General features: G+C 38.8%; 1 protein-coding gene and 1 long non-coding RNA gene across 2 annotated transcripts in view; both read left to right on the forward strand.

Moving 5' to 3' along the window:
- Positions 1 to 21,103, forward strand: part of LOC134673749 (uncharacterized) — a 78,833-nt gene extending 57,730 nt beyond the window's left edge. The window contains exons 7-9 of the mRNA XM_063531766.1: positions 5,443 to 5,599; positions 18,092 to 18,225; positions 19,964 to 21,103. Of these exons, the coding sequence (XP_063387836.1) occupies positions 5,443 to 5,599; positions 18,092 to 18,225; positions 19,964 to 20,103 (431 nt within the window). The 3' untranslated portion in view covers positions 20,104 to 21,103. The remainder of the gene's footprint in view (positions 1 to 5,442; positions 5,600 to 18,091; positions 18,226 to 19,963) is intronic.
- Positions 1 to 26,116, forward strand: part of LOC134673805 (uncharacterized) — a 109,372-nt gene extending 83,256 nt beyond the window's left edge. The window contains exon 2 of the long non-coding RNA XR_010099511.1: positions 26,050 to 26,116. This is a non-coding gene — a long non-coding RNA (uncharacterized LOC134673805). The remainder of the gene's footprint in view (positions 1 to 26,049) is intronic.
- Positions 26,117 to 26,645: the final 529 nt, after the last annotated feature.

Consider the following 26,645-nt stretch of genomic DNA (forward strand, 5'->3'; position numbering starts at 1 on the left):
AACGGGTGGTATTATGTCAATACTAAACAAAATCCAGCAGACCCAGCCTCACGAGGAGTTATGCCAAAAAAGCTCTTGACAAATACACTCTGGTGGAAGGGACCGGCGTTTCTCAAGGAGCCAGCCATAGAACTGCCGGGAACCGAAGTACCTGAAACAGACTTAGAATGCAAAAAAGTTATAAAAACATTAGTTACTACCACTAAAGAAAATGAAGAGGATTTAATACTTACCTTGATCGCTAAATACTCGTCGCTCAGGAAACTGGTGAGAATAATCGCATACTGTCGTAGATGGATGCTGCACCTGAAAAGAAAGAGAGAAAATAAAGATCACTTACCAACTTACCTGACGACTGAAGAGAGAGATGAAGCACTTACCATTTGCTTAAGACGATCCCAGGAAATCGAATTTCAAGAAGAAATTGAAGATTTAAAGAGTAAGAGACAGCTGAAAAGAAAAAGTCGATTGTTGTCACTCGCCCCCTTTTTAGATCCAAAGGGTGTGTTGAGAGTAGGCGGCCGACTACGCCATGCTGATTTAGAAGCCCAACAGAAGCACCCCATTATAATCACGAAGGACAATGCTCTGTTACCTCTTCTTCTAGCAGAAGCACACAGCAGCACTCTTCATGGCGGTCCGCAATTGATGGTGATGTATCTTCGATCCAAATACTGGCTAATCAACATGACTAATAGAATAAAGAAATATGTACGCAACTGCATCGTGTGTATCCGTCAGAGAGGAGAAACCGGCAGTCAGCTCATGGGAGATCTACCTGCTATAAGAGTAAAGCCCGCAAAGCCTTTTTTGATCAGCGGAGTCGATTTTGCGGGACCTATAAACGTGCGTATGAGCAAAGGCCGTGGGGCAAAATCCACCAAGGCGTACATATCTCTCTTTGTCTGCATGGTGACCAGAGCTTTCCACATCGAGCTTGTGAGTAGTTTAAGCACAGAGGCATTTCTAGCAGCTTTAAAACGATTCGTAGCTAGACGAGGACGATGCGCAGAGATGTGGAGCGACCATGGCACAAATTTCATAGGAGCCAAGAAAGACTTGATAGCCATGTGGCGCCAAGGTCAAGCAAGAATCCCAGACGAGTTTGCAGCGCAGTTGGACAATATGAGGATTAAATGGAAGTATATTCCTCCTGCAGCTCCAAACTTTGGTGGTATATGGGAGGCCGGCGTGAAGTCTATCAAATATCATATGAAAAGAGTCATAGGAAATTCAACCCTCACCTTTGAAGAAATGACGACGCTACTTGCCCAGATTGAAGGTTGTCTGAACTCTCGGCCCTTATATCCTCTCAATGATGATCCAGACTCCTTACAGTCGTTAACCCCAGGTCATTTTTTGACCACTGAACAGATTGTTAGTATCCCTGATGAGGACTATACAGACTTTAAGATTCACCAACTATCTAGATGGCAACTAACGCAAAAGATGTTGCAAGATTTCTGGAGACAGTGGCAGAAGGAGTTTTTAACCCGTCTTCAGCAACGTCCTAAGTGGAACCGCGTAACCAAAGATCTTGACATAGGCGACTTGGTACTGGTCAAAGACCAACGACTCCCGCCTGGAAGCTGGCCGATGGGTCGTATTATAGGAAAACATCCAGGCCCTGATGGCTTAACTCGGACTTACGATATACGGACAATTTCTGGTGTTTTACAAAGATCTATTACTAAATTATGTGTTTTGCCTTGTGTAAAGGACTCCGTCCTTCCCGGGGGAGTATGTTCAAGTTAATTAATATACGGTTTGATGTTTACGCCATCTACTATGTAATCACAATAATTTTAAAGTCCTAATTTTGCATGTGAACCATTGAACTTATCAATCTTATGTATTAAAACTCATTACTTCGAATAGATGGCGTTACGGGTCCTAAAAATCATCAAGCCTACTTGTTTACTTCAATAAATTGTCTTGCACTACCTATCTGCATGAACGCTGCATTTTTAATTCTCCCACACCTCTCATCGACCGGTACAGCTCCTGAACAGATTCTCCTATATTACCTCCCCTGACACCGACTTCGTACTCTAGTTCAGCCTTTTGCAATGAAAGATATTTAATTTGGTAAGACATGTTTAGCCCGTAGGTGCGTGTTGCAATTTAACGAAGAATAAAAGCAGATAATTACTACCCAGAAGAATACAGAAATAGAAAGAAGCAGAAAGAAGCAGAAAGAAATTGAAATCAACTTAAAAATTAGGTAGTTAACAGTGATCAGCAAAATGTGGGTAGACGAAGAAAATCTCAAAAGTAGCAGGTATAAATATCATTAACGATTTTACCAGCACGATTTTGATGATCACTGGGAAAGAAGACTTATAACTAAAGAAGCAACCAACACCAAAGATTACTAGATAATACTACAGCAAGCACAAGTGAATACGGCTCGAAACCTATTATTGGGCGCCAATGTAACAGTTTAGCTGTTATTTAGTGTTCTAGGAAGTAAAACAACTAATACATAATAAAAAACTATATTAAAAATAATAAAAAAAAACGATTTTGTAAAATTAACCAAATTTGAGGGTAGATTAAATTAATAGATCTCAGAGGTGGTTCCTTAGACAATTTAAAGCGAGCCCGTATTCACTTGCACAAACTCATGAACGAGTGCCACTCCCCTGCTGTGCGCTTGGTGCTATGGTGGTTGCGCATGTAAGTGGTGGTGACGTCACAGCCTTGAGGTCTTCACGGGTCAGCAGGGCAGCAGGTGGACTCCGGAGCCAGTGTTGGAGGCGTAGGTGGTAGGACACCTGGAATTTATCATTATTGGACATTTAGTAAAATGTCCGATTTTGCGTTACTGCCTGCAACATTTTGCCGCGTGAAGAGAAAGCGCAAGATGAAAGTGCAGAAAGAAGGAAGGCAAGCTCAAAGCATTAAATAGTGATCAGTGATGTGGTAGAAGTATACAAAATCGGCTCAGTACTATGGAGTAAGTACTTATGCAGTAAAAATTATTAAATTCAAAACATGTAAATGTGGAATTTATATTGAAAAACAATTATGTTAAGCATTGGCAATTAAGTTTTACTCTAGTTGTATTTAATCTACACATTTACTTGGAAATTGCAAATCATGATTTCACTTTTTAGGCAAGAGGGTAGAAATTCGTTATGTTACAAGGAACAAAGGAAACCAATTGTACAGAATTACTGCAGCGAAGCGTAATAAAAGGATCTTAACTACAATTAAGCTAAACACACACCTTATTAGGAAGAAATAACTATCTAATGATACAATTAGCACATAGTAGCTATAAAATATAATTTTGCAACACTCACCCGAGCGGGGGAAAACACTCACGCACAAAATAAATTTAGAAAACGATAGTTTCTATCGCAAATTATTAATTTTCCGACGGCACATTTTTGGAGTCTTGCTTGAGACCGTTACAATTTAAGATGGAGCGAACACATCGCGCCGCCGCAGAAGTCCAAATGAACGAGCCATATGCATGAACTCCCCTCGCGCCCCGCGATGACGATACATACGTCACATACGTGTTTCGCGATGGATAAGCGCCTACATTGCTACACGAGCAATAATATTACAGTAGAATTATTTGTTTAGTTAGGCACTTATATTTTAGTTTTACCTTTTATAATTTATTTAGTTTTTAAGATTATTCTTAGTATCCTTTATGACAAAATTGATCACTCAGGGAGCGTTGAAACGCTAACGTTACACATTATCTGCGATTACGAAATAAACTAAATTTTCTCCATGGGCGTCGGCAGGTAGGAGCAAGGAGGGGGAGGGGGGGCGTATATAGCGCTATCTATAAAACCTTTTTGACAGTTGCTTTCCCCATCATCAGGCGTGGCTCACTCCGCGATTTCGTCGCTTTGCTGCAGGTAGCTAAAAGTGCATCCGTTCCACACTAATTTTGGTGGCTAGCCGTAAGCCGCGCGTGGCGCTGTCGCCATCTAGCGGCCATATCTGCCCTGATCGTAACAGACGCGTTTTGTTAGAGAGTGAGTCTTCTGTACCTATTACTACCTACCTACCACCTACCTAGCCTATTACTACCTAGTACTATTATTTATTCTGTGCCGCTATGAAGTTAACCGTCATCACTGCATTGGATTGATGAAAACGCCATCTATTGGAATTATACTATAAGTACGTCTGTAGTAAAAATAGAGCAGGTCCCATCGTGGTGCCTTGTAGCGAGGGCAAGCGTCGCGAGTGTCTGTCCTGTCTCCTACCACCTCGCCTGACAGAAGAAATGGCTAGTCAAAATCCTACGTAAGTAAATCGTATCCTAAATGTGACCGAATAACCGCTTCGCGAGGCAATTCTGTGTAGACGTGACGTGTCTCGGGCGAGGCATTTCACCATGACCCATTGGCCATGCAGCGCTATCTACTTAAGCTATCACATTAAAGGTTCCGTCACACAGGCGCGTTTTTCGGGCGGGGCGTGAGCGCGGCGTGAGCGTTTTATATGTAAAAGCGGCGCGCCCTCACGCGCAAAACGCGCCTGTGTGACGGAGCCTTAAGGTGCCAAGTGCTAAGAATGACAATACAATATTTTGCATTATTTTACGCGGAATACCACCCTTAGTGACCACTAAGCGCCACTAACCCGGGGTTAAACCGTTAACCCAGTGTCAAATTATACAGGTAATCATGGTAACTCCAGGTTTACCCGGTTAACCCCGGGTTAGTGGGATGGTGCAAGTGGCGGTTAAGATGGTATTCCATCTGTCCAATATCTACGTCCAATGTGTATTTGCGTTTCACATTTTGCTTGATGAGAGAGTGAGACGCAATGCACATTGGACAAATAAATTTGGTAAGGGAAACAGTCGCACCAAACTGGCCCTTAAGCACGGAATAAATAATAGTACTAGGTACAGAAGACTCACTCTCTAACAAAACGTGTCTGTTACGATCAGCACAGATTTGGCCGCTAGGTGGCGACAGCGCCACGCGCGGCTTATGGCTAGCCACCAAAATTGGTGTGGAAAGGATGTAATTTTAGCTACCTGTTGCAAAGCGACGAAATCGCAGAGTGAGCCACGCCTGCCTTAAATATTATGTCACTAATAAAAAAACATAAGCGCTGGTGTCCTAGCGGTAAGAGCGTGCGACTTTCAATCCGGAGGTCGCGGGTTCAAACCCCGGCTCGTGCCAATGAGTTTTTCGGAACTTATGTACGAAATATCATTTGATATTTGCCAGTCGCTTTTCGGTGAAGGAAACCATCGTGAGGAAACCGGACTAATCCCAATAAGGCCTAGTTTCCCCTCAGGGTTGGAAGGTGAGATGGCAGTCGCTTTCGTAAAAACTAGTGCCTACGTCAAATCATGGGATTAGTTGTCAAGCGGACCCCAGGCTCCCATGAGCCGTGGCAAAATGCCGGGATAACGCCAGGATGAAGAAGAAGACTAATAAAAAACATAATTTCTAGATCGAAAGAACCCTCCGAAGAAGCAACCACAAAAAGAGGCACCTACCATCTCCAAGGTGTTGTCCAGTACTCGGAGCCTGACCTCCAGCGCCGTGGTCCCAGCACAGCTGCGAGAGGAGCTGCCCTGCCCTAGCTGCATGTGGGGACCCAAGCCAGGGTAGGTCTTCACCTAAGGGGCCCACTGATTAACAGTCCGCCGGACGGTATCGGCCTGTCAGAACAAAATTTTGACAGTTCCGAACAACTGAGAGGCCGATACCGTCCGGCGGACTGTTAATCAGTGGGCCCCTTTTAGCTGCACTGCCTGTGAAGCCGATGGTCCCGGGTTCGAATCCCGGTAAGGGCATTTATTTGTGTGATGAACACAAAAATTTGTACAGTCATGGTTACTTTCTATGTATTTAAGTATTTATATATTATATATATCGTTGTCTGAGTACCCACAACACAAGCCTTCATGAGCTTAGCGTGGGGCTTAGTCAATTTGTGTAAGAAATGTCCTATAATATTTATTTATTTCGCTCGGTTTTCCCTAAGATAGGGGTGAATATAATATATAGCGGCCTCCATACAAAATAATACGGCTAAATATGGATGAGTAGTGTTTTGTATGGAGACGGCCGCTATATGACGGCACCGCTATCCTAGGAAACCAGAGCATTAAAGATCGGTTTTCCTAGGATAGCGGTGCCGTCATATAGCGGCCTCCATACTAAATAATACGGCTAAATATGGATGTCGTAGTATTTGTATGGAGACGGCCGCTATATGACTGCACCGCTTCCTAGGAATCCAGACTCCAGAGCTTTAGGTTGGTATTTTACCTGTCCATTTCTTGGTCAAATTTGTATTTGCGTCTCACATTTTTCTTAATGAAATAGGCTATTTGACTACTAGCAAAGAGAATAGACAGTATAGAGGGGTCCTGTCATAGTAAATTTTGTAGTCACAGTAAATTTACTGCCATCTATCAACACACGACTAAAACTCAAAATGAAAACGTATAAAATTATCAAAATGTGTATACATATATGGATAAATGATTTTATTATTTTTATATAATTTTGACCCATGTTCATTTACTGATATCTATGTGTTAAAATTATTAAATATGAAACGGTGTCGTCGCCATCTAGTCGAGCATAGGCCAAAGGTGTGTGCGCCATCTATCCGAGAATGACTTTTTCTTGATTTCCGACGCACATTTTTTCCTTAGACTTTATTCATCTTATACGAAGTTACATATGTCTTTGTTACTAGTGAAATCAGTCTCTTTTTTTGAACTGTCAAAACGATTTTGCTACTATGGAATTTATATGCAACACTGGCATGTGACGTAACAATCAAATTACCTACTCTTTATAGTTTTATACGGATTTTAAAATAGAAATTGTGTCTAAAAATAACTGCTGTCTACGTTTCTCTATTAATCTTCTGATGCTTTATTTCATTGTGTAGAGTCATTTATTTTAAATACAGTCAAATACTCTATTAGTGGCGTGAAATGAATTTCGTAATGCATGCATTAATTCCATGAAAGCAAATCAATTTCGTGCCCTGCGCGATTTTTAGGGTTCCGTACCCAAGGGTAAAACGGGATCCTATTACTAAGACTTCGCTGTCCGTCCGTCCGTCCGTCTGTCACCAGGCTGTATCTCACGAACCGTGATAGCTAGACAGTTGAAATTTTCACAGATGATGTATTTCTGTTGCCGCTATAATAACAACAAATACTAAAAACAGAACAAAATAAAGATTTAAATGGGGCTCCCATACAACAAATGTGATTTTTGACCAAAGTTAAGCAACGTCGGGAGTGGTCAGTACTTGGATGGGTGACCGCTTTTTTTTGTTTTTTTTTGCATTATGGTACGGAACCCTTCGTGCGCGAGTCCGACTCGCACTTGCCCGGTTTTTAACTTACTTGTAAGAATCAATTTATCGTGTAATAATATGTAATATTTCCTGAAAGCTTACACACATGAGTTAATTCTTGAGATTAGGTACCTGAGCGAAACCTAAGCTCTTTGTCGACGCAAGTGGGTAAGCGCTCCACATACATATAAGTAGGTAACTCTATAATAAATAGTACATCGTGGGTTAAATGGATTTTTAGTGCCAACATTTGCCGCTAGATGTCTCTGGGTGTATTTTAGATGTCGCTATCGTTTGTCTTTCTTGGTTTAATACAATAGCAATGATATCTAATACAAATTGACCTACCTTATTTTGTAAACAAAACCGTTGCTATGCTTGTCTTTTCTATTTTTGAAGTTGTTCTTACAAATTCCAGTAAGAACGATGGAATGTTAAAAGTCTGGTTCATAAAATATGGATTCGATTCAGGTTTAAAGGCTTGTTACGGTTTTAATTTTATTTTCAAAATGATATAAAAATAATAAAATCATTCATCATCATATATACATTTTTTTGATAATTTTATGTTTTTGTTAATTTCGTGTTTATTTTGAGTTTTAGTCGTGTGTCGATAGATGGCAGTAAATTTACAGTGATTACAAAATTTACTATGACAGGACCCCTCTATACTGTCTATTCTCTTTGCTAGTAGTCAAATACCCTATTTCATTAAGCTAAATGTGAGACGCAAATACACATTGAACCAAGAAATTGGACAGGTAAAATACCAACCTAAAGCTCTGGATTCCTAGGATAGCGGTGCAGTCGCGCATTCCAGTAGGAACGATGGAATGTTAAAAGTCTGGTTCATAAAATATGGACTCGATTCAGGTTTTAAGGGCTTGTTACGGTTTTAATTCTATTTTGATACGACCTTGTAGAACGCGAATACGATTATCGCCAAGACTCGTCAAGTCGTATCAAAACCATAACGAGTTGTGATATTAAAATCTAAGTCATGGTTTAAGCACTATGCGGAAGCACGAACGGAATACCCTATGTTTGGTTATCAAAACGTCGGATTAAAGGTATATATCCATACTAATATTATAAAGGCGAAAGTGTCTCTGTTACCTCTTCACGCTTAAGCCGCTGAACCGATTTAGTTGAAAATTGGTATATAGTTTGGGTCCCAGGGAAGGACATAGGATCATCAGTCATCCCTGAAGAGAGTGCAAAGGGGGGTGGAATTGAAAGAATTAATGAATTGCCTAATAATTTAAGTAAGCAATGCGCGAATTGAATGATCGTTATTAGCATTATCCAGGCGCTATACCTACTTTAGCTGCTGTCACTAATTCTACGCAGACGAAGTCGAGGGCAAAAGCTAGTATTAAATAATATCGCGGTAGGCCCGTTCATAGGGGTCGTCCAGAAATCATGTGATCGTTTAGACAACAACATTTCCCATATAACAAACGTGATTTTTTGCCGTTTTTTGCGTTATGGTACGGGACGCTTCGTGCGCGAGCCCGACTCGCACTTGGCCGGTTTTTTAAAGATTGTAGGAGGAAGTCAGTGGAAGGAAGGTTAAGTTACTCGTAATTCCACGCAGACGAACTCGCGGGCAAAAGTTAGTATTAAATAATATCGCGGTAGATCCGTTCTCCTTCTTTATATTTTTTAAGATTTATTATTTAAGAGTTGTCTCTTGTCGGTGGAGCAATCTCCAACTCGTCCAGTCCTCTGCCAACTCCTTAACCTTCTGGCACAGAATAAATAATAATACTAGTTACAGAAGACTCACTCTAACAAAACGCGTCTGTTACGATCAGGACAGGTATGGCCGCTAGGTGGCAACAGCGCCACGCGCGGCTTATGGCTAACCACCAAATTTGGTGTGGAACGGATGTACTTTTAGCTACCTGTAGCAAAGCGACGAAATCGCGGAGTAAGTCACGCCTGCTTGTGGTATGACACGACCTGAACATTTTCTTTGGTTGAAATAATTTATTTTTAATACAGTTGCTCAAAAAGTGCTACTTTACGTAGCTGTTTAGCGTGCGGAAAGTTGGTTATCTCGAACTAGTGCTTTTTACTTTTCCAATTTTTTTAAATTTATACATGTTCCAATTCACGACTACTTATTGATGAGTGTTAATATTAGTTTTTCCTTTAAACGTCGTAATCAGCATAAAAACCTACCGTTAATGTAAGAATACGAAAAATATTACATATTTCATATTTAATTACTTACCTCTTCATCATTATAAGACGTTTATTTTTTAATATTCAATATTCAATCAATCTTTGGGTAATATGGCTCCATCGATACTGTCGATGATTTCGCCAACGTCAAAGTGGATCCCACGTGGGATCGAATTAATATTATTTGTAATAAATAAACTTTAGCCAGTGTACGGTATAAAACTATCAAATTATGGCCTCTAGGGCTCTAGCCAGCCACGGTTAGAGGTAGAAATACCAAATGCTCGTAGAGCATGACGTTGTTCGGTATTAGGGTTATGAGCTCTTGTAAGGTGATAGCTGGACTTTACAAGGACCCTCGTGGGCTACCCGGCGTTGACGCCAGAATGGTGGTTAAACGCGTTTCATGATTAATTTTTCATTATCTGCACACTTCCACATTAATTTACTGCATAATACGCTATCAATATTACACTTTAAACAACATTAATGAGCAAAAACAAAGAAATGAATCACGAGGCGATGTTACCAATATGGCGGTCGACGAATAACCATATTCAATATTGAAAATTCCGTTCTTAATAAGTTGACTGAATGGAACGGAATAGCTGCCAAACGCCCATAGATATTGTGAGGGGGCAGGTAGAGGAGCCTCACAGGGATGATGGGAATGAAAAGGCAGGATCCAGAGCGATGAGGGGTATTTATTATTTAAATAAAAAGGCACCTGTAACAATACAGGTTACGTGTTAACAGATAGGTATGTATAAAAATACTTTCGTAATTCAGAAGGTTAGCAATCAAGTAACTTACAATATGTGCCTTGGTGATGATGTAGATATATATCTGGAAGGTGTGCAGGGCCACAAAACGAGCACTATACTGAACTGCACGCACTTATGAATTATTACGTTTACTAATAAAAATCACACTTAAACGGTCGTGTTTAGAAACTTGGGAAGTACAGTCCGTTAGATAAAATGATGTTTATCGATCAAAGTATGTGATCGAACTGAAAATAAAAATCATTGAATGGAATTTGGAATAGGATTTGAATTTCAAAAAGGAATTTAGAATTTGTATGGTGCCAGAAATAGTATGAAGGTCGATAGTGTAACGCTTCGTTACACGCACCGTTACACTACCGGGGTCGCCCTGGAAGGGAAAATCCTGGGGCTTATGGCCAAAGGATTTTTCCGTAATGTAAATATAATGTAATGAATATGGGTATGAGTGATAAATTTAGAAGGTGGGGATGTTATATACAATGTTTATCATACAAGAGAGGCGATTTAAACATGCATACCAAAGGTCATTCATACATCATCTTATAAAATTTTGGTTAATTGTTTAACCAAAATAAGTTTCAATAGAGTACTCCTTTAAGTAGAGGACGTACTCATTAAATCGCTCTCCATTAGTATTAAGGCTTATTAATCAGTAACCACCCGCTGAATATTAATGAATCTAAATATAATATCTACAATAATGTGTACCTACAAAGAGTACGATTGTTGAAATTTATTCAACAAAATAATGCCGTATGGAATGTAAGATTACTACAAAATATCATAAGATAATTCCTTAATGGAATTAATAAATGTACTGTACGGTACGTATGTACCTAAGTACGTAAATATGAACGTTATGTCAAGGGAAGAAATATACAAATAAGTATTGTTCTAACTCTGGTAGAGTTAGCTTTGAATAACGTTATATGAACGTAATATAACGTTATATAAATTAAATAGTATAAATGAACGTATAAATTCGTACTAAGTAGGTATGTACGAAATGTAATGAGTCCGAAATGTATAATGGGGATGAGGTATAATTATAGATGTATAACATTATATACAATATTTTACAAGTTAGGAGCTTAGGAGAAAAGTAGCTAAGTTGAGCCAAATAAGAATCTAATTAAGGAAAAACAGTATATTATTTATTTTAGAATTTTGGGGAGAGGTTTAAGGTCTCTAATATGCCATCGTCCGAGCATTTTGCCGGACATGTCTTGTAGGACATATACTAAGGGTGATATTTTTTTTAGGATAGAACATTTAATAAACTTGGGTGCAAGTTTAGCAGAATAGTGTTTAGGAGAATTACTAATTGCGTAATTTCGTTTCCAGACGATGTCATTTTCGTTGAATTCGAAATGTTGGTGATGTTTATTATACGATGAAGAATTGGTTTGGTGCGCTCTCCAAAGACGGGCTTGTACTTCGGAGAAGACAGGCTGGAGAAGACCAAGATTATCAGCGTATTCGTCTCTGGGCGCGAATATAATATCATCTGTGAGATCAGATTTATCGTATGCTGATCCACATGTGACTAATTCGCGACCAAATACAAGGAAAGAAGGAGTATAATTTGTTGTTTCATTTACGGAAGTATTAATAGCAAATTGTATCTTATGTAGGTTGATATCCCAATTCCTGTGGTCATCCTGTATGAATGAGGATATTGCTGTGGTAACAACTTTATTATATCTCTCCACGGGATTTGGTTGGGCGCATTTAATTGCGCAATAGTGTATTTTTGGGATCTGATAGGAGTGGAATAAATCCGTTGTCTCTTGACTAACGAATTGAGGACCATGGTCAAGAATTATGGTCTGTGGGATTCCGTACACTAGGAAAACTAGGTTTTCTAGAATATGAACGATTACTGATGACGTAGCACGTTTAATCGCAAAGAGGAGGCAGTATTTTGAAAAACAGCAAGTAACGACAAAGATGAATCTGTTGTGTTTTAGTGTAGTAGGCAAGGGGCCGATCAAATCTATTGAAATGCATTGAAAGGGTCGAGAGCATTGCTTAGGTTTACCCATTAGGCCAAGTTTTAGTTGGGTTTGGTGTTTGCAAGCTAAGCAAGTCTCGCATTTGGCAATAAAATTTGAAATATCTTTGTACATTCCTGGCCAAAAATATTTCAATTTAACTTTATTGTATGTTTTAAATGTTCCGAAATGAGCGCAAGTTGGGGTGGAATGATTTTCTGTGATAATGGGTATTCTGTACTCTAGTGGGATAACTTCTTTCCAATTATACTCAGATTGGAGTAACGAAGGGGTTTTTGAGTATCGGTATAATTTATTATTATGTATTATGTAATCTGGAGTGGTGTTGGGGTTAGAACTGCATTTAGCGTAGATATTATTATACCAGTCGTCATTGGTATTAGAACTATTGTAGTTAATAACGTCTACTGAAGGTAAGCGTGATAAAGCGTCAGGGATTAGATGATCTTTACCACGTTTATGTTTAATTTCGAAGTTAAATGTAGATAGACGAATACTCCAGCGGGCTAGACGTCCGGTTGGATTATCTAGATGGAGAAACCATTGTAATGCGGAATGGTCTGTGTAGATTGTGAACTTTAAGCCGTTGTCAAGATAGCAACGCCAATGTTCTAGGGCTAGTAAGACACTTAAGAGTTCTCTTTCTGTAATTGAGTAATTTCTTTGGGGACCAGTTAGGGATTTGCTCATATAAGCAATGGGTTTCTCAACGCCATCAAATTCTTGGGTCAGCATGGCACCGATGCCGAAGCTGGATGCATCACAGTGGACTGCGAAGGGTTTTGAGAAGTCTGGGCAAGCAAGAACAGGGGTAGAGACTAGAGCTTCTTTAATGGATTTAAAGGCGTTGTCTTCTAGTGATGTCCATTTAAATGGTGGTGCTTTTTTGGAAGTGGAGGTAAGTTTAGTTAGTGGTGCAACCTTTGTGCTGAAATCGGGGATAAAGCGTCTATACCAACTTGCTGTACCTAGGAACTTTTTAACTTCTCGAGGAGTTGTGGGAGGTGGGATGTTAAGTATTGCCTTAACCTTGTCAGGATCTGTTTGAAAGCCGTGTTCATTAACTATGTAACCAAGATATTTAAGTTCTTTTTTGAAAAATGAACACTTGGGGAAGTTTATAGTAATGTTGGCTTGTACTAGCCTTTGGTAAACTTTATTAAGTAAAGTGATGTGTTCATCGAAAGTATTACTTATGATGATAATATCATCTAAGTAGGTAAATACTGAGTTATCAAGGTTTTCAGAAGGGAATAACGCATCCATAAAGCGTTGTTGGGTAGCAGGGGCATTAGTCAATCCAAAAGGCATTACGCGAAACATGTACATGCCTTTTGAGGGTACATGGAAACTAGTTTTAGGTCTATCAGAAGGGTGTAGGGGTATTTCCCAAAATGCTTTTGCTATGTCTATCGATGATAGATATTTAGCATTTTTTAGATTATCTAGAATGTCAGAAATGAGTGGGAGTTTGTAGGCATCTTTGCGCGTAATCGAATTTAGTTTACGGCTGTCGATGCAAAAACGCCACGTTCCATCTTTTTTAGGAGTTATTATGACAGGGTTTAGCCATGGGCTTTCACAGGGTTCGATAACATTAAGCTTTAGCATTTCATCAACTTCTTTGCATAAAGCTTTTTGTTTCTCTGGAGAAAGCCTATAGCATCGCTGTTTGATTGGTGGATGGTCACCGGTATCTATGTGATGTTCAATTAGGTGGGTTCGTCCTAAGGGTTTGGTTTCTGTTGAAATATTTTTAAATTTTTCAATAATAGTATCTGAAATTAACTGTTGAGTTTCAGAAAGGTTGTCATAATTAGTGATGTGTTGGTCGCAGGTGGAAATAACTAGGGTATCTATATGTTTATCAGAATATGACGTTATGTCAGGTAATATGTGGGGAGCTATATTGAATTTTCTCCAAAAATTTGTGCCTAGAATCAAGGGTTGCTTTACAGTAGGGATAACATGAGCGGTAATAATAGCCACAATATTTTTGTACGAAATTGGTAGTTGAATTGTACCAATAGAGTATATAGGGTAGCCGTCGGCTACAGAGCCTACGACTTTATGGTCGTAATTTATGGTAAAATTGTGGGATAAGAGAATTTTATGGGAATTATTTCCGAAAATAGTTAAAGCACTGCCACTGTCTAAGAGGCCACATAAAGTTAAATTATTTGTCTGGATGTTGACATAAGGTCGTTCATCGTATGGATCTTGAGTGAAAAGTGCTGATGTAGTATTGTATGATGACATAAATAATTTAATGGTATCTAACCATTGGTTCCATTCTGTAGCAGTAGTTTTATTTAAGTTACTTTTCTCCTTTATGCGTTTTTTGGAAATTTATGGCAAACTGTACATTTTGCAAAAGTGACATTTTGTTTGCCACAGCGGAAGCATACTATATTTTTACTTGTACAAATATCTAAAGAATGATCGTTTGTTCTGCAACGCGGACAGGAGTAACGTAACGTAGAAGGTGGTGCTGTTACAGTATGGACCGGTTTATTAAATGGGAATGGTGGTATGTACGGTTGGGAAGGGGGGGTATGGTTAGAATCTTGTTGAATGTTGGTATAGTTGCTAGAGCTATAAGTAGAGGTAGTATTACAGCTTTCGTACCATTTGCACGATTGGAATAATGTGTCTATAGACGTAACATCTGTAGGAACTAATCTGGAACTGTAATAAGGGCTCATGTTTCTACGGAGGATATCTATTTTTTGTTTTTCAGAAAGGGGTTCATGTAATTTGGAAAAGAGGGCTTCCATGGCTGAAAAATACATTATTATTCGTTCATGTTGTTTTTGTTTACGGGAATGTATATTTTGTAGTAAGTTGTGGTCATGGTCATGCAATTCGAAATCTTTTAAGAAGTGGGTTTTAAATGATTTCCAATCTGTAAGGGTTGTTTTCTTTGACCTATACCAATCTAAAGGAGTGCCTGATAAAAAATCGTATATATATTTGTGTAAGCGTTTGTCGTCAATGTTACGCGCAATTGCAAACTCTTCGATGTTTCGAATAAAATCATAAGGGCAACTATCGCCTTTATAGTTGAATTTTTTAAAATCGCTTGGTTTTGCTTCAGAGAGGTTGGTTAATTTTCGAGCAAGTAGGTCTAAATTTGTGGAATCATCTATCAAAGAGGTTGCTGACGCGTAAGTTGACGTTGTTGTTGACGGTTGTGACATGTTAAATTTTGTTTGACATTTTGACAAAAATTCGCATATTTTCGAATAGTTGTCAATAATTTCTGGAGATAATTCAGTGGTAATATGGAGACGTTCTATTCTGTTATATAAATGAAATAAGAAAACCGCTATTCTATCGTGCTTCGCTTGGTTGGTGGTCGCAAGCTGTAGCTGAGAAGAAACTATTGTGAGGCATCTGCTAATTTCGGTGATATCCTGTTCAAGATCATATGGGCTGGAGAGATTCGAACACGGGTCCGCGAATAAATTTGGAGTGAGGAGCTGTCTTAAATCATCAGCCTGCGCGGTGGCTGGGAACTGAATGTTCCTGAGTTTGAGCTCATAGATGAGTTCAGGTTTATTTAATAGTGCTGGATTCATTGTTTATTAAAGTGGATACCTATTACGAAGAGAATAATTGATGTTATCAATATAAATAAAATATGTAGTTATTAAATTTTATTTTTTATTGAATCGAAAGGAGAAGTTTATTGTGATATTAGGCTTAGTTGTGTATATTTATTTAATCGGGTGAAGGATAAGCTATCGGATTATCTCCAACAGTACTGCCGTAAGTCAGGATTGGTTCGCACTTCAGTGACTCCAAGGAGTTTTAAAAACACTTAGGATTGAAACCAATTTGTGAGATTTCAGTGGAAATCTTGGATTGTGTAATTGTATGTGATAGATGTTTTGTGTAATCACTATGTTAAGAGTTTTGTTACGTGGCGCGACAAAAAGCGTAGGACGCTGGCATAATAGGGATTAGAAAATAGATATAGATAAATTGGTATAAGATGATGAATGATGATAGATGTATATGTAATTGGTTATTTAAGGGGGGAATTTTGGTTAAACGGTTGAGGATTAGTTAAAAGGTTGGTTGTAAAATAGAAAATTAAATAAAATGATGTTAGGCCGAGAGATATTGCGAAAATTTGAGTTGGGTCGACTATAACCTTTTAGAATTTTGAAAAAAATCTTATGCTAACTATTACAAGATATATAAAATTGATAAAAAAAAAATATGTCTTCAAAAAGTAGCAGGCGTCGGCGTGGAGTAGGAGCACGAGCGTAGCGGAGGAGGCACGAAGAGAAGGGCTGCTCTGCGTCGTAGGGCGGGTGGGTTTGATCACGTTGATGGCGCCAGTGTGAGGGGGCAGGTAGAGGAGCCTCACAGGGATGATGGGAATGAAAAGGCAGGATCCAGAGCGATGAGGGGTATTTATTATTTAAATAAAAAGGCACCTGTAACAATACAGGTTACGTGTTAACAGATAGGTATGTATAAAAATACTTTCGTAATTCAGAAGGTTAGCAATCAAGTAACTTACAATATGTGCCTTGGTGATGATGTAGATATATATCTGGAAGGTGTGCAGGGCCACAAAACGAGCACTATACTGAACTGCACGCACTTATGAATTATTACGTTTACTAATAAAAATCACACTTAAACGGTCGTGTTTAGAAACTTGGGAAGTACAGTCCGTTAGATAAAATGATGTTTATCGATCAAAGTATGTGATCGAACTGAAAATAAAAATCATTGAATGGAATTTGGAATAGGATTTGAATTTCAAAAAGGAATTTAGAATTTGTATGGTGCCAGAAATAGTATGAAGGTCGATAGTGTAACGCTTCGTTACACGCACCGTTACAGATATAATATACTTAAAGACGACGTCTAACCGAGCTGTCACTGTTACCACTTTTGTTTAGTGTACGATTAACAATGTTTTTCTTATTTTTTCGCAACTGTATTAAAAAACGTCGTTCGATACACGTGCGGAAATGTCATTCTTCACTCGTCCCGAGTCTTGCCACTCGCCTGCGGCTCGTGGCAAGATATCTCGGTACTCGTGAAGTAATGACATACCTTCTGCACTAGCATCGAAATGTACTATTTCGGTCTTCCTCTTCCTTTTTTTCCCTCTATTTTTCCTTCTATGATGTTCTTTAGGAACATATCGTGTCGTAGCAGATGTCCAATTAGTACTCCTCTTCTATTTTCTATTGTTTTATTATATTTCGTTATTAGACCCGTTCATATGAGCTCCATCATCCGACACATGGGAAAAGCTCTGGAGCAGTTGACGGATATTCTCTAGGGGGTAATTGCACAAAAGATCCCTATGGGTCGAAGTGTATCCGCAAGGGCCCCAAAAAACAATATGATAAGACCGGTTCATATGAGTAAATAGTAGAGATGCACCGGATATCCGGTTACTATCCGGTATCCGGCCCTTATTTTACTATCCGGCCGGATATCGGATAGTAACATTGCTTGATTTCGGAGTAAACAAATTGGATTTAAGAAACAGACGCAGTCATAATCATACTTGTTTAATATTTTAAAACAATTTAATCATTCCACTGACTTGCCCGCGCACTCATTTCGAACTGTGTCCGCGCAGACGTTTACTAGGAAACAGGTCAAACCTGCAGAATGCGCACCTGAAAAACCGAAACGTAGGTATAGTTCCGCTGGCCGAATATTCGGCCGACGGTCAGGCCGAATATCCGGTATCCGGCCAAACAACTATCCGTTGCATCTCTAGTAAATAGTTTGGTTCTGCAGGTACGATGACGTGGTGTGGCACAAGCTGGGCTGGTGCGCGTGGTGGCCGGCGCGCGTGCTGGCGCCGGGCGACGCGCCCGCCTGCCTGCTGGCCGCGCAACACCAGCCCAGCGACTACCCGCTGCGGTACTACGGTACGTGTAATGGCTCCTCTACACGATGGGCCAACGCCGGCCACTCCAAGACACGCATTTATGCGTTAGATGGAGCAAGTGATATTGCTATCTCATACTACCGCATGGCTGCGTCCCTTGGAGTGGCCGGCGTTGGCCCATCGTGTAGAGGAGCTATAAGAACTCCCACTCGCCACAGGCCTTTTTCCGTCTATTCTCGTTCCTCGCCCAACGGATCGGCATAGCCATCCAAAGGGGGAACGCAGCCAGCATTATGGGAACCCATTATACATATTCGGCTAGGTCACCCACATTATGTTTATTTATTTATTTAAACTTTATTGCACAGTAAAAAAATTGTACAAAAGGCGAACTTAATGCCAGAAGGCATTCTCTACCAGTTAACCCTCGGGCCAAACAGAGAACAAGTAGTAATTAGGTGCAAGAAAAATTAAAAGTAGGAAAATTTAATTTTAAGCATAAATTTTATGTTGAACAACATACTATTTCAAATATACATATTGCTACAATATACTTACTTATACATAGGTACATAACATACTAATATACATATATGTGTACATGTAATATATATATATAAATATAATATATATACATATTTCTACCTGCTATGTTATAAAAGTTTGAAGCTAAGTTTGTTGTTAATTATGTTTATGGTTTAAAAAAATCTAGGAGTCCTTTAGACGGAGTTTAGAGCAATTATTTCATGAAACCGATGCTGCCAAAAATACGGGGGTGCGGGGCCCCGTGCCGTGATTGGTCCGTTCAAAGACACGGACGTCACACAAAGACACTTTCGACTCGAACATGGAGTAAAATTACCGTATGCGTGGCAGAGGGGGTAGCGCGACTATGCTCAGTCTGGAGGATGTTTTGTCTGTGGGGGAGACACTGCTGACTACGGGAAAACTCTCCGTTCAAAAGCTCCATTCGACTCAGCATTGCTCCGAGCAATTATTGACTGCCGACTGCATTATCGGTAGAGTCTCCGGTCGAAGTTTGAGTTTAAGCAGTGGGGAGACACTAGGAGATTTCGGGCTGACTTGGCTCCGCTCGGCTCAACATTGCTCCGAGCAATTATTAGAGTTGGCACCACTACGACCACAGATAAGATTACTTGAATTTTGACAACCCTAAATAGCCGAAAGAGATAGTGCCATAAATTAGAAAAGGACAGCGTGATTCGTCCCTTCGAAACTTCGGTTTTGTGGGAAGTCCTTACTCTCGGGTGTCTCCAAACTTTTTGACCCTAAGGCCACTCTTCGCGGGCCAGGGTCATCATCTTCCTTGGGTCCGCTTGGCAACTATTCCCAAGAATTGACCTAAACCTAGGCACTAGTTTTTTTTTTTTTTAATATAATTAAATTATTACCTATAGCTTTTTTTTTAATAGCACTAGCTTTTACGAAAGCTACTGCCATCTAACCTTCCAACCCAGAGGGGAAACTAAGCATTAGGATTTGTCCGGTTTTTTCGTTGTTTTCCTTCCGAAAAGCGACTGGTAGGTAAATATCAAATGATATTTCGTGAAGGCCAAGCTTAGGCCGTAATGTGGAGACCCCTAACCCAACCTATGCATGCAGGTACGCTGAACCACTCTTGGGCTCGCAGCAGTCAGATGGTGTTGTTCCTGCCCTCGCACGCCTCTCGCACCGGCGACTCCGTACTAACACAGGCCGTCATGGACGCTGCCGACGACTATATAGCTGTCTACCTTAGTGGTCATCTATGCATGCAGGTACGCTGAACCACTCCTGGGCTCGCAGCAGTCAGATGGTGTTGTTCCTGCCCTCGCACGCCTCTCGCACCGGCGACTCCGTACTAACACAGGCCATCATGGACGCTGCCGACGACTATATCGCTGTCTACCTAACTTAGTGTCATCTATGCATGCAGGTACGCTGAACCACTCCTGGGCTCGCAGCGGTCAGATGGTGTTGTTCCTGCCCTCGCACGCCTCTCGCACCGGCGACTCCGTACTAACACAGGCCATCATGGACGCCGCCGACGACTATATCGCTGTCTACCTAAAGTAGTGGTCATTAAGAGTGATATTCCGTCCAATATCAGTCTCACTCTCTGATTAACTTTTTGAACGCAAAACGGCGCATCCAATTGCCGATGTCACTGACGCCACGGGGGTAAAATAATCCTGAAGGAAGATTAGGGGTTATTAGGGTAAATCCTCAATAACTGTTCACCTTATACTATTCCATTCACCTTATTATTAGATTAGAAATTAATTCCATTAATCTATAAACAGAATTCATTTTAGTGTAAGGTTTCAATAACTGCCCAGCATTCAATAACTAGCCACCTTAAACTAAAATGAAATATGTTTATAGGTGAATAGAATTATTTTTTTAAAGGTGACCAGTTAGAATTACCTTATTTTAAATAAATATTTTAATTTTAATAGCTGTTAGAATAAAATTCTGAACAGAATATTTTCTTAATATTGTGTCGTTTATCTATCAAATAGGTATTTGCAAGTCAGCACTTAACTTCATATCCTTAAAGGATTTGAGGTAATCCCTTTATCGAAGACGTGATAAAATGACTAAGATAAAAAACCATTTAAATTCCAATCAATCATTTGACGCATATTATGTTTTTTTGTTTTTACGTTGACTACGAAATAAATTTTGATTAGATAATTCTTTGTGCGAAATTATTATTATTTGGGCCAGTCATCTTAAGCCTAAAAAGGGGGTCAACCTCGGAATGAGAGATAATAAGCTGGAAACTCGTATACACCTTCGTTATGACGTGTTAAAGGTCCTCTTAAAAGTCGACGCATATATCGTGTGCGCGTCAGAAGTTATTCAAGGTTAAATGTCACAAAAATCGGTTTTTCGCGGATATCAAAATTTCTATGGCTCCGATGTTTTTTACATGTAGGTAAGAATTGTAGAGCATATAATTTGCGACAAATTAGGTATCAAACATTTTGTCATGCCATTAGCCGTTTTCAAGATATACGGCATAGAAGGCGCAGCGGCAGGCCAAACTCACTATGATGAGGTCAATCGTGAATATCGGTGAATAATACCTTCTACAAAGTTATTTAATTATCCTTTATTGATCATATCCAGATTTTAAAAGTTGTCTGTCCTGTAGAAAATATAAAATTAGGACAAATTGTTATTGTAAGTAGTAAGTACCTGCGAAGATATTGGTTTGCCTTTTAGTTCCAGAGAAAATCCAACATTATTCCCATACGCTCCGGATCCAAATTTTTCGAATAAAATATAATAAATATTTTTTTCGACCAAACATTTATATTCAAAGCTTAATAAACCTGTAGAGCTGTTAAATCTTCCACCGATAACTATAGCAGCCCATCAGCGTATAAACCGTACATATTACCATGTACAAACATGGTTAGGGAATGACTTAGAACCCCAAGAATGGGATTGGATGCTTCAAAACGAATTCATGGAGCCAATAACAACAAAATTAGCACCAGCTCCAGATGAGCTACTAAATATTTTAAACTTTATTTATTTATTTAATCTTTATTGCACATAAAATTATAAGTACAAATGGCGGACTCAATGCCATAAGGCATTCTCTACAAGTCAACCACTGGGCCAAAAAGAGACGGTTCTTAGGTGCAGGTTTTATAATAGAAAAGTTAAAGCGATAATCACAAAACTACTACTACTATTTACAAAATAAACACTAATTAACATACGATGAAATAATAAACTTACACATATACTTTGTATGATACACTTACATAAATATATACATACATTATACATGTACCTACTCTGAAACATTACTTATATTTCGCAGATAAATGCTTACGCAGCATGCGCTTGAAAGTCAGTTTACTCTGGGCTTTCCGGATGTTGAGAGGAAGGTTATTCCACAGGCGTATCGCTTGAACAGTGAAAGAGTTGGTCAGAAAACCGGAACGATGAGGGGGACAATTGCAAAATACCATATTTTGCAATTGTAAACAGGACTGTGGTCCACACTGTTGGTGCAGAAAATCGGGGTTGAAATGATCTTTAGCTTGTGGCCAGTGCAATGGCAAACAGGCTTGTGTATTAATGCGGCTTCATTGCAAAGCGATCCCGATGAAGAAAGTGCATTTGACCCAGATTTGACAATAGATGATACATTGATAAAGATGACGTTGAAAATGAAAATAATTGATCCTCAAACGGTAGGGATTTTGATCTTTGTTTCACGGTGATCGACTACTCTTCTAGACGCTTGTAACAAATAAACTCGATGGGATAGAGTCATTTTATCACAGAGTTCCTATGGTCATCTAAGGTCAACATCAATAGATCAGCTTAATCGATTTGAGTTGAATTTTGTAGCCAAGTTTCATAGTTAGGTACATACGAACATCGGGAGTCAAATAAAAGCTTGTGGAACCACTTTCGTGTATGACACACGCATTACTTAAAATCTACCTCTTTCCTGTAGAAATACCTAAAGGCCATAAAGCATAATTTTCTGATTAAACCTGTGTAAAGGGGTACCCTTTTTATATTAAACTATGTAATAAAATCATTACAATATGCACACAAGCTGTTAACTAATGTCCACAGGAGGGGCAACTTTTGTTTCAAAATCTATTTATAACCAACAAGTGTTATTTTAACGATTATAAAACTTTAAATTTATTATTCACAGAGTTTACCAGCTAACCTTGCGTCATAGTGCGTTTGGCGGGCCGCTGCGCCTTCTATGCCGTATATCTTGAAAGCGGCTAATCGCATGAAAAAATGTTTGATACCTAATTTGTCGCAAATTATATGCTCTACAATTCTTACCTACATGTAAAAAACATCGGAGCCATAGAAATTTTGATATCCGCGAAAAACCGATATTTGTGACATTTGACCTTGAATAACTTCTGACGCGCACACGATCTATGCGTCGACTTTTAAGAGGACCTTTAACACATCATAACGAAGGTGTATACGAGTTTCTAGCTTATTATCTCTCATTCCGAGGTGAAACCCTTAATTTAACTGGGCCATTATGATATTAGTTCATATTTGTTGCCTAAGTGTATTTTATATTAAGGTTGTTTCTTATTTTGTTTAAAATAAAATAAACTAATAATATTACCTTGTCTGTAGGTACTTATGTCAATCATGGATAATTTTTACATTATGTTGAGACCAGAATAAAATTCTGTCATTTTTGTAATTGTAATCGTTTTATTTATAACTAGGGACCAGTATTGGGCACTAAGCTAACAGGGCCCAATGATGGACACTCGTAACATCTTTACTTTCTTTTAAATAAGAATTAATATCCATTATGGTGTCCTTGTCCATTTACTGGTGCCGTCACCTTGTTTCTACATGTCCCTTTACACTTTATATCTATGATGGGAATCTAAGATGATAATGAAACAAAATACATATATACATCTAATTTTATTTCAATTTTACATAAAAAATAATACTTTAAATAATTCAACACTTAACAAAAGCATCAAACATGATACAGCGTTCACTTTTGTACTTATAAAAAATAAACTTAATCGGTATTAACAATAGTTTACATACATACATACATTACAACTTGTAAAATATCTTTCGAAGATAAGTTACAGTCCTTTTCAGATACACTATACGTTCACAAATTTTCTGGCGTTTGTTTTTAAATTTATTCCTCCCAAATTTTTCGAATGAATCAAGTGAGGATTTTTGAAATGAGTTAACGTTAAACAAAAATCAAGATACATTTAAGACAAGCAAAATTAATATATATCTGTTTTCAAAATTGACAAGTCTTGACGTAAAAAAATATATAAATAAAATTACCTGCATTTTTAAGACTGATACCTACAGATTATTTGATTAAAAGGTAAATGCCCTAGTATTAAACGCAATTCCTATAGTTGACACAGTTTGTCACATATATTGCTTGGAATTACGTTTAAATGTGGCAATTATTCGAACACTGTCCATCACTGGGACATTTATTCATTAGGAATTCTGGAACAACCTGTAGAACGCGATATAGATATCTAGATATAACATGAGTAATTTAAACGCGAAAAAACGGATAATGGTCGAGATATCTACACTACGTCATTAAGACAATGTTATTCACAAAATAAGATTAAGTATATCACAGACCATGTATACAAAACACTCCGAGATGTATACCAAGTAATATAAATAGTTACGGATAGATTTAAGGCTGGCGTCCACCAGACTCGCCGAGTCGAGTCGAAACGCGTAGCCGCAGAAATTCGCCTGACGAGCAATACGCGCGGAGAGTCGAATCGGCGCGCCGCAGCTGTTCGTCAATGGACGCAGTTGCATAGAAAATATAAGAGGCGAATTATTGCGATTCGATTCGATTCGCCTCGGCGAGTCTAGTGGACGCCAGCCTTAACGGGCCTTTAATGGGTGAATCAACTTTTTCTTGTCACTAGTTGCCATGGTTACGGTCTCCTGGGTCACTCTTAAAATACTTAGTTATTTTGTATGAACTAAACTTGAATTTTTTGGTAGTTATAAGGCCTTTCCTTAATGAGACATCTACTAAGCACGTTTGTAGAACATGGTACAGCAGCTCTTCTAAGAAACTATGCTACTATTGTCTCCTGGCTGATGGGACAGAATAACAACAAGAAATAGTTGATCGACCCTAATAGGGCATGGCGGTAAACAAGAATTTACGAACGCGTGTGAATTGGCGAGGGCTTCTTTAACACGAGTTAGTAATTCCTGTCCCGGTTGTGGCACACACAATGTTTTTCATCACTTCTGTGAGGTTTTATCACTGTGAGGAAAATAAAATAAAACTGCGTAATTTCGGACGTACATACAGCGTCGTATAGTAGGTAGCATCCAAAGTATTCAAATAGTTCGGTACGCCTTACAAATTATATGGTGTACCGAACTACATATTTGAATATTTTAAATGCTACCTACTTTATGACGATGACTGTACATTACAGCCCTAGGTCGAAATTTAGGATTTACGGACCGCATCTCCTTGCAACGCAAGTGTGATGAAAAACAAGGTTACGCGTGTACTTGTTTAGCCACAATGGCGGACTGAATGTTACAATTCTTTTAAGACTAAAGGCCGATACCAGATGAGTAACGCAGCGAGCTGCGTACACCCCGGTCGTGTTATACAGAGTTATATGTCTCCTGTCACATTGCTTGCGTAGTTTGTTTCTGTATCTTAAAACAACGGCCCGATTTTGTAAAGCTCTTACAATTTTAAATTGGCAACACCGCCTAAAGGTATTTCATCATTGGTCTCACAAGTGTTAATCAATGTTGCCTGCTTAGACCTGTATACTGTACAGCCGGCGTATTATGGATAGCTTCATCCATCTTTATCCACGTGATAAAATAACTGTCACTTTTTAACACCATGGGATAGAAAGTGACGGACACCGTTTTATCACGCTGTCACGTAGACAAGAATGACCATATCCGTACAGGTGTGATGTACCAATTGTAACTGTTGTAAAATTGTAATTTATACCTTTACAAAACCTGACCCAAGAGATTTTTTTACAATTGTATCATACTTATAGATCTTATACTAGTATTATGTATTCATGGTTTTCATTCTGTCTATACTCTGTATCTGTAGGTATTTAAATAAAAGTAAACAAAATCCACCCACAAATGGCTCCTTAAAGATCGGTTTTCCTAGGATAGCGGTGCCGTCATATAGCGGCCTTCTCCATACTAAATAAGGATGTCGTAGTATTTGTATGGAGACGGCCGCTATATGACGGCACCGCTATCCTAGGAAACTCGAGCATAAGCCACTTGAGGGTACATGAAAACATTACATGATCAAATAATGTAGGTTAAAGTCAGGTCGTTCAGTGACTGATCCAGGCGGTTTTGTATTTGGTTTGTTAACCAACAAATGTTATAATTACCCGAAAATGTACAAATTGTTTGTTTACTTTTATTTAAATACCTAAAGATACAGACTATAGGATTACAAATCGCATTTTACAATATAGGTACCTATAATAATTATGTATGAACAATATAAATAAAGTATGGATTTGCACTCGTAATGAATTGACAACATGTTTTGTTCTAAATAATTATACCTCGTTTCATTTAAGCATTTAGAAAAAGATAACATGATCTTGACGTGTCTTTTTATTGAAAAACACTTGGAAAATAAGTTACAGCAAAGGATGATGTTCCGCTCCCATACAAGTTTGGCCTAACACTCGCTAAACATGCGTGGTATATTGTTAGGCTCCAAACATGAAATTAAAGTCGCGATAGTTATTAGAAATTCACGGACACTTCACAGATCATTATAAAAGCGGAATTTCTCTACGATTTTGAGGTTAGAAATTGTGCCCTGTATCGGGCCATGTTAAATATTATTATGCTTTATTACAAGGAAATAAGGTGCTATAAATAGTGTAAACATATCAA

The sequence above is a fragment of the Cydia fagiglandana genome, chromosome 19, assembly GCF_963556715.1.
Source record: "Cydia fagiglandana chromosome 19, ilCydFagi1.1, whole genome shotgun sequence".
Classification (NCBI taxonomy): domain Eukaryota; kingdom Metazoa; phylum Arthropoda; class Insecta; order Lepidoptera; family Tortricidae; genus Cydia; species Cydia fagiglandana.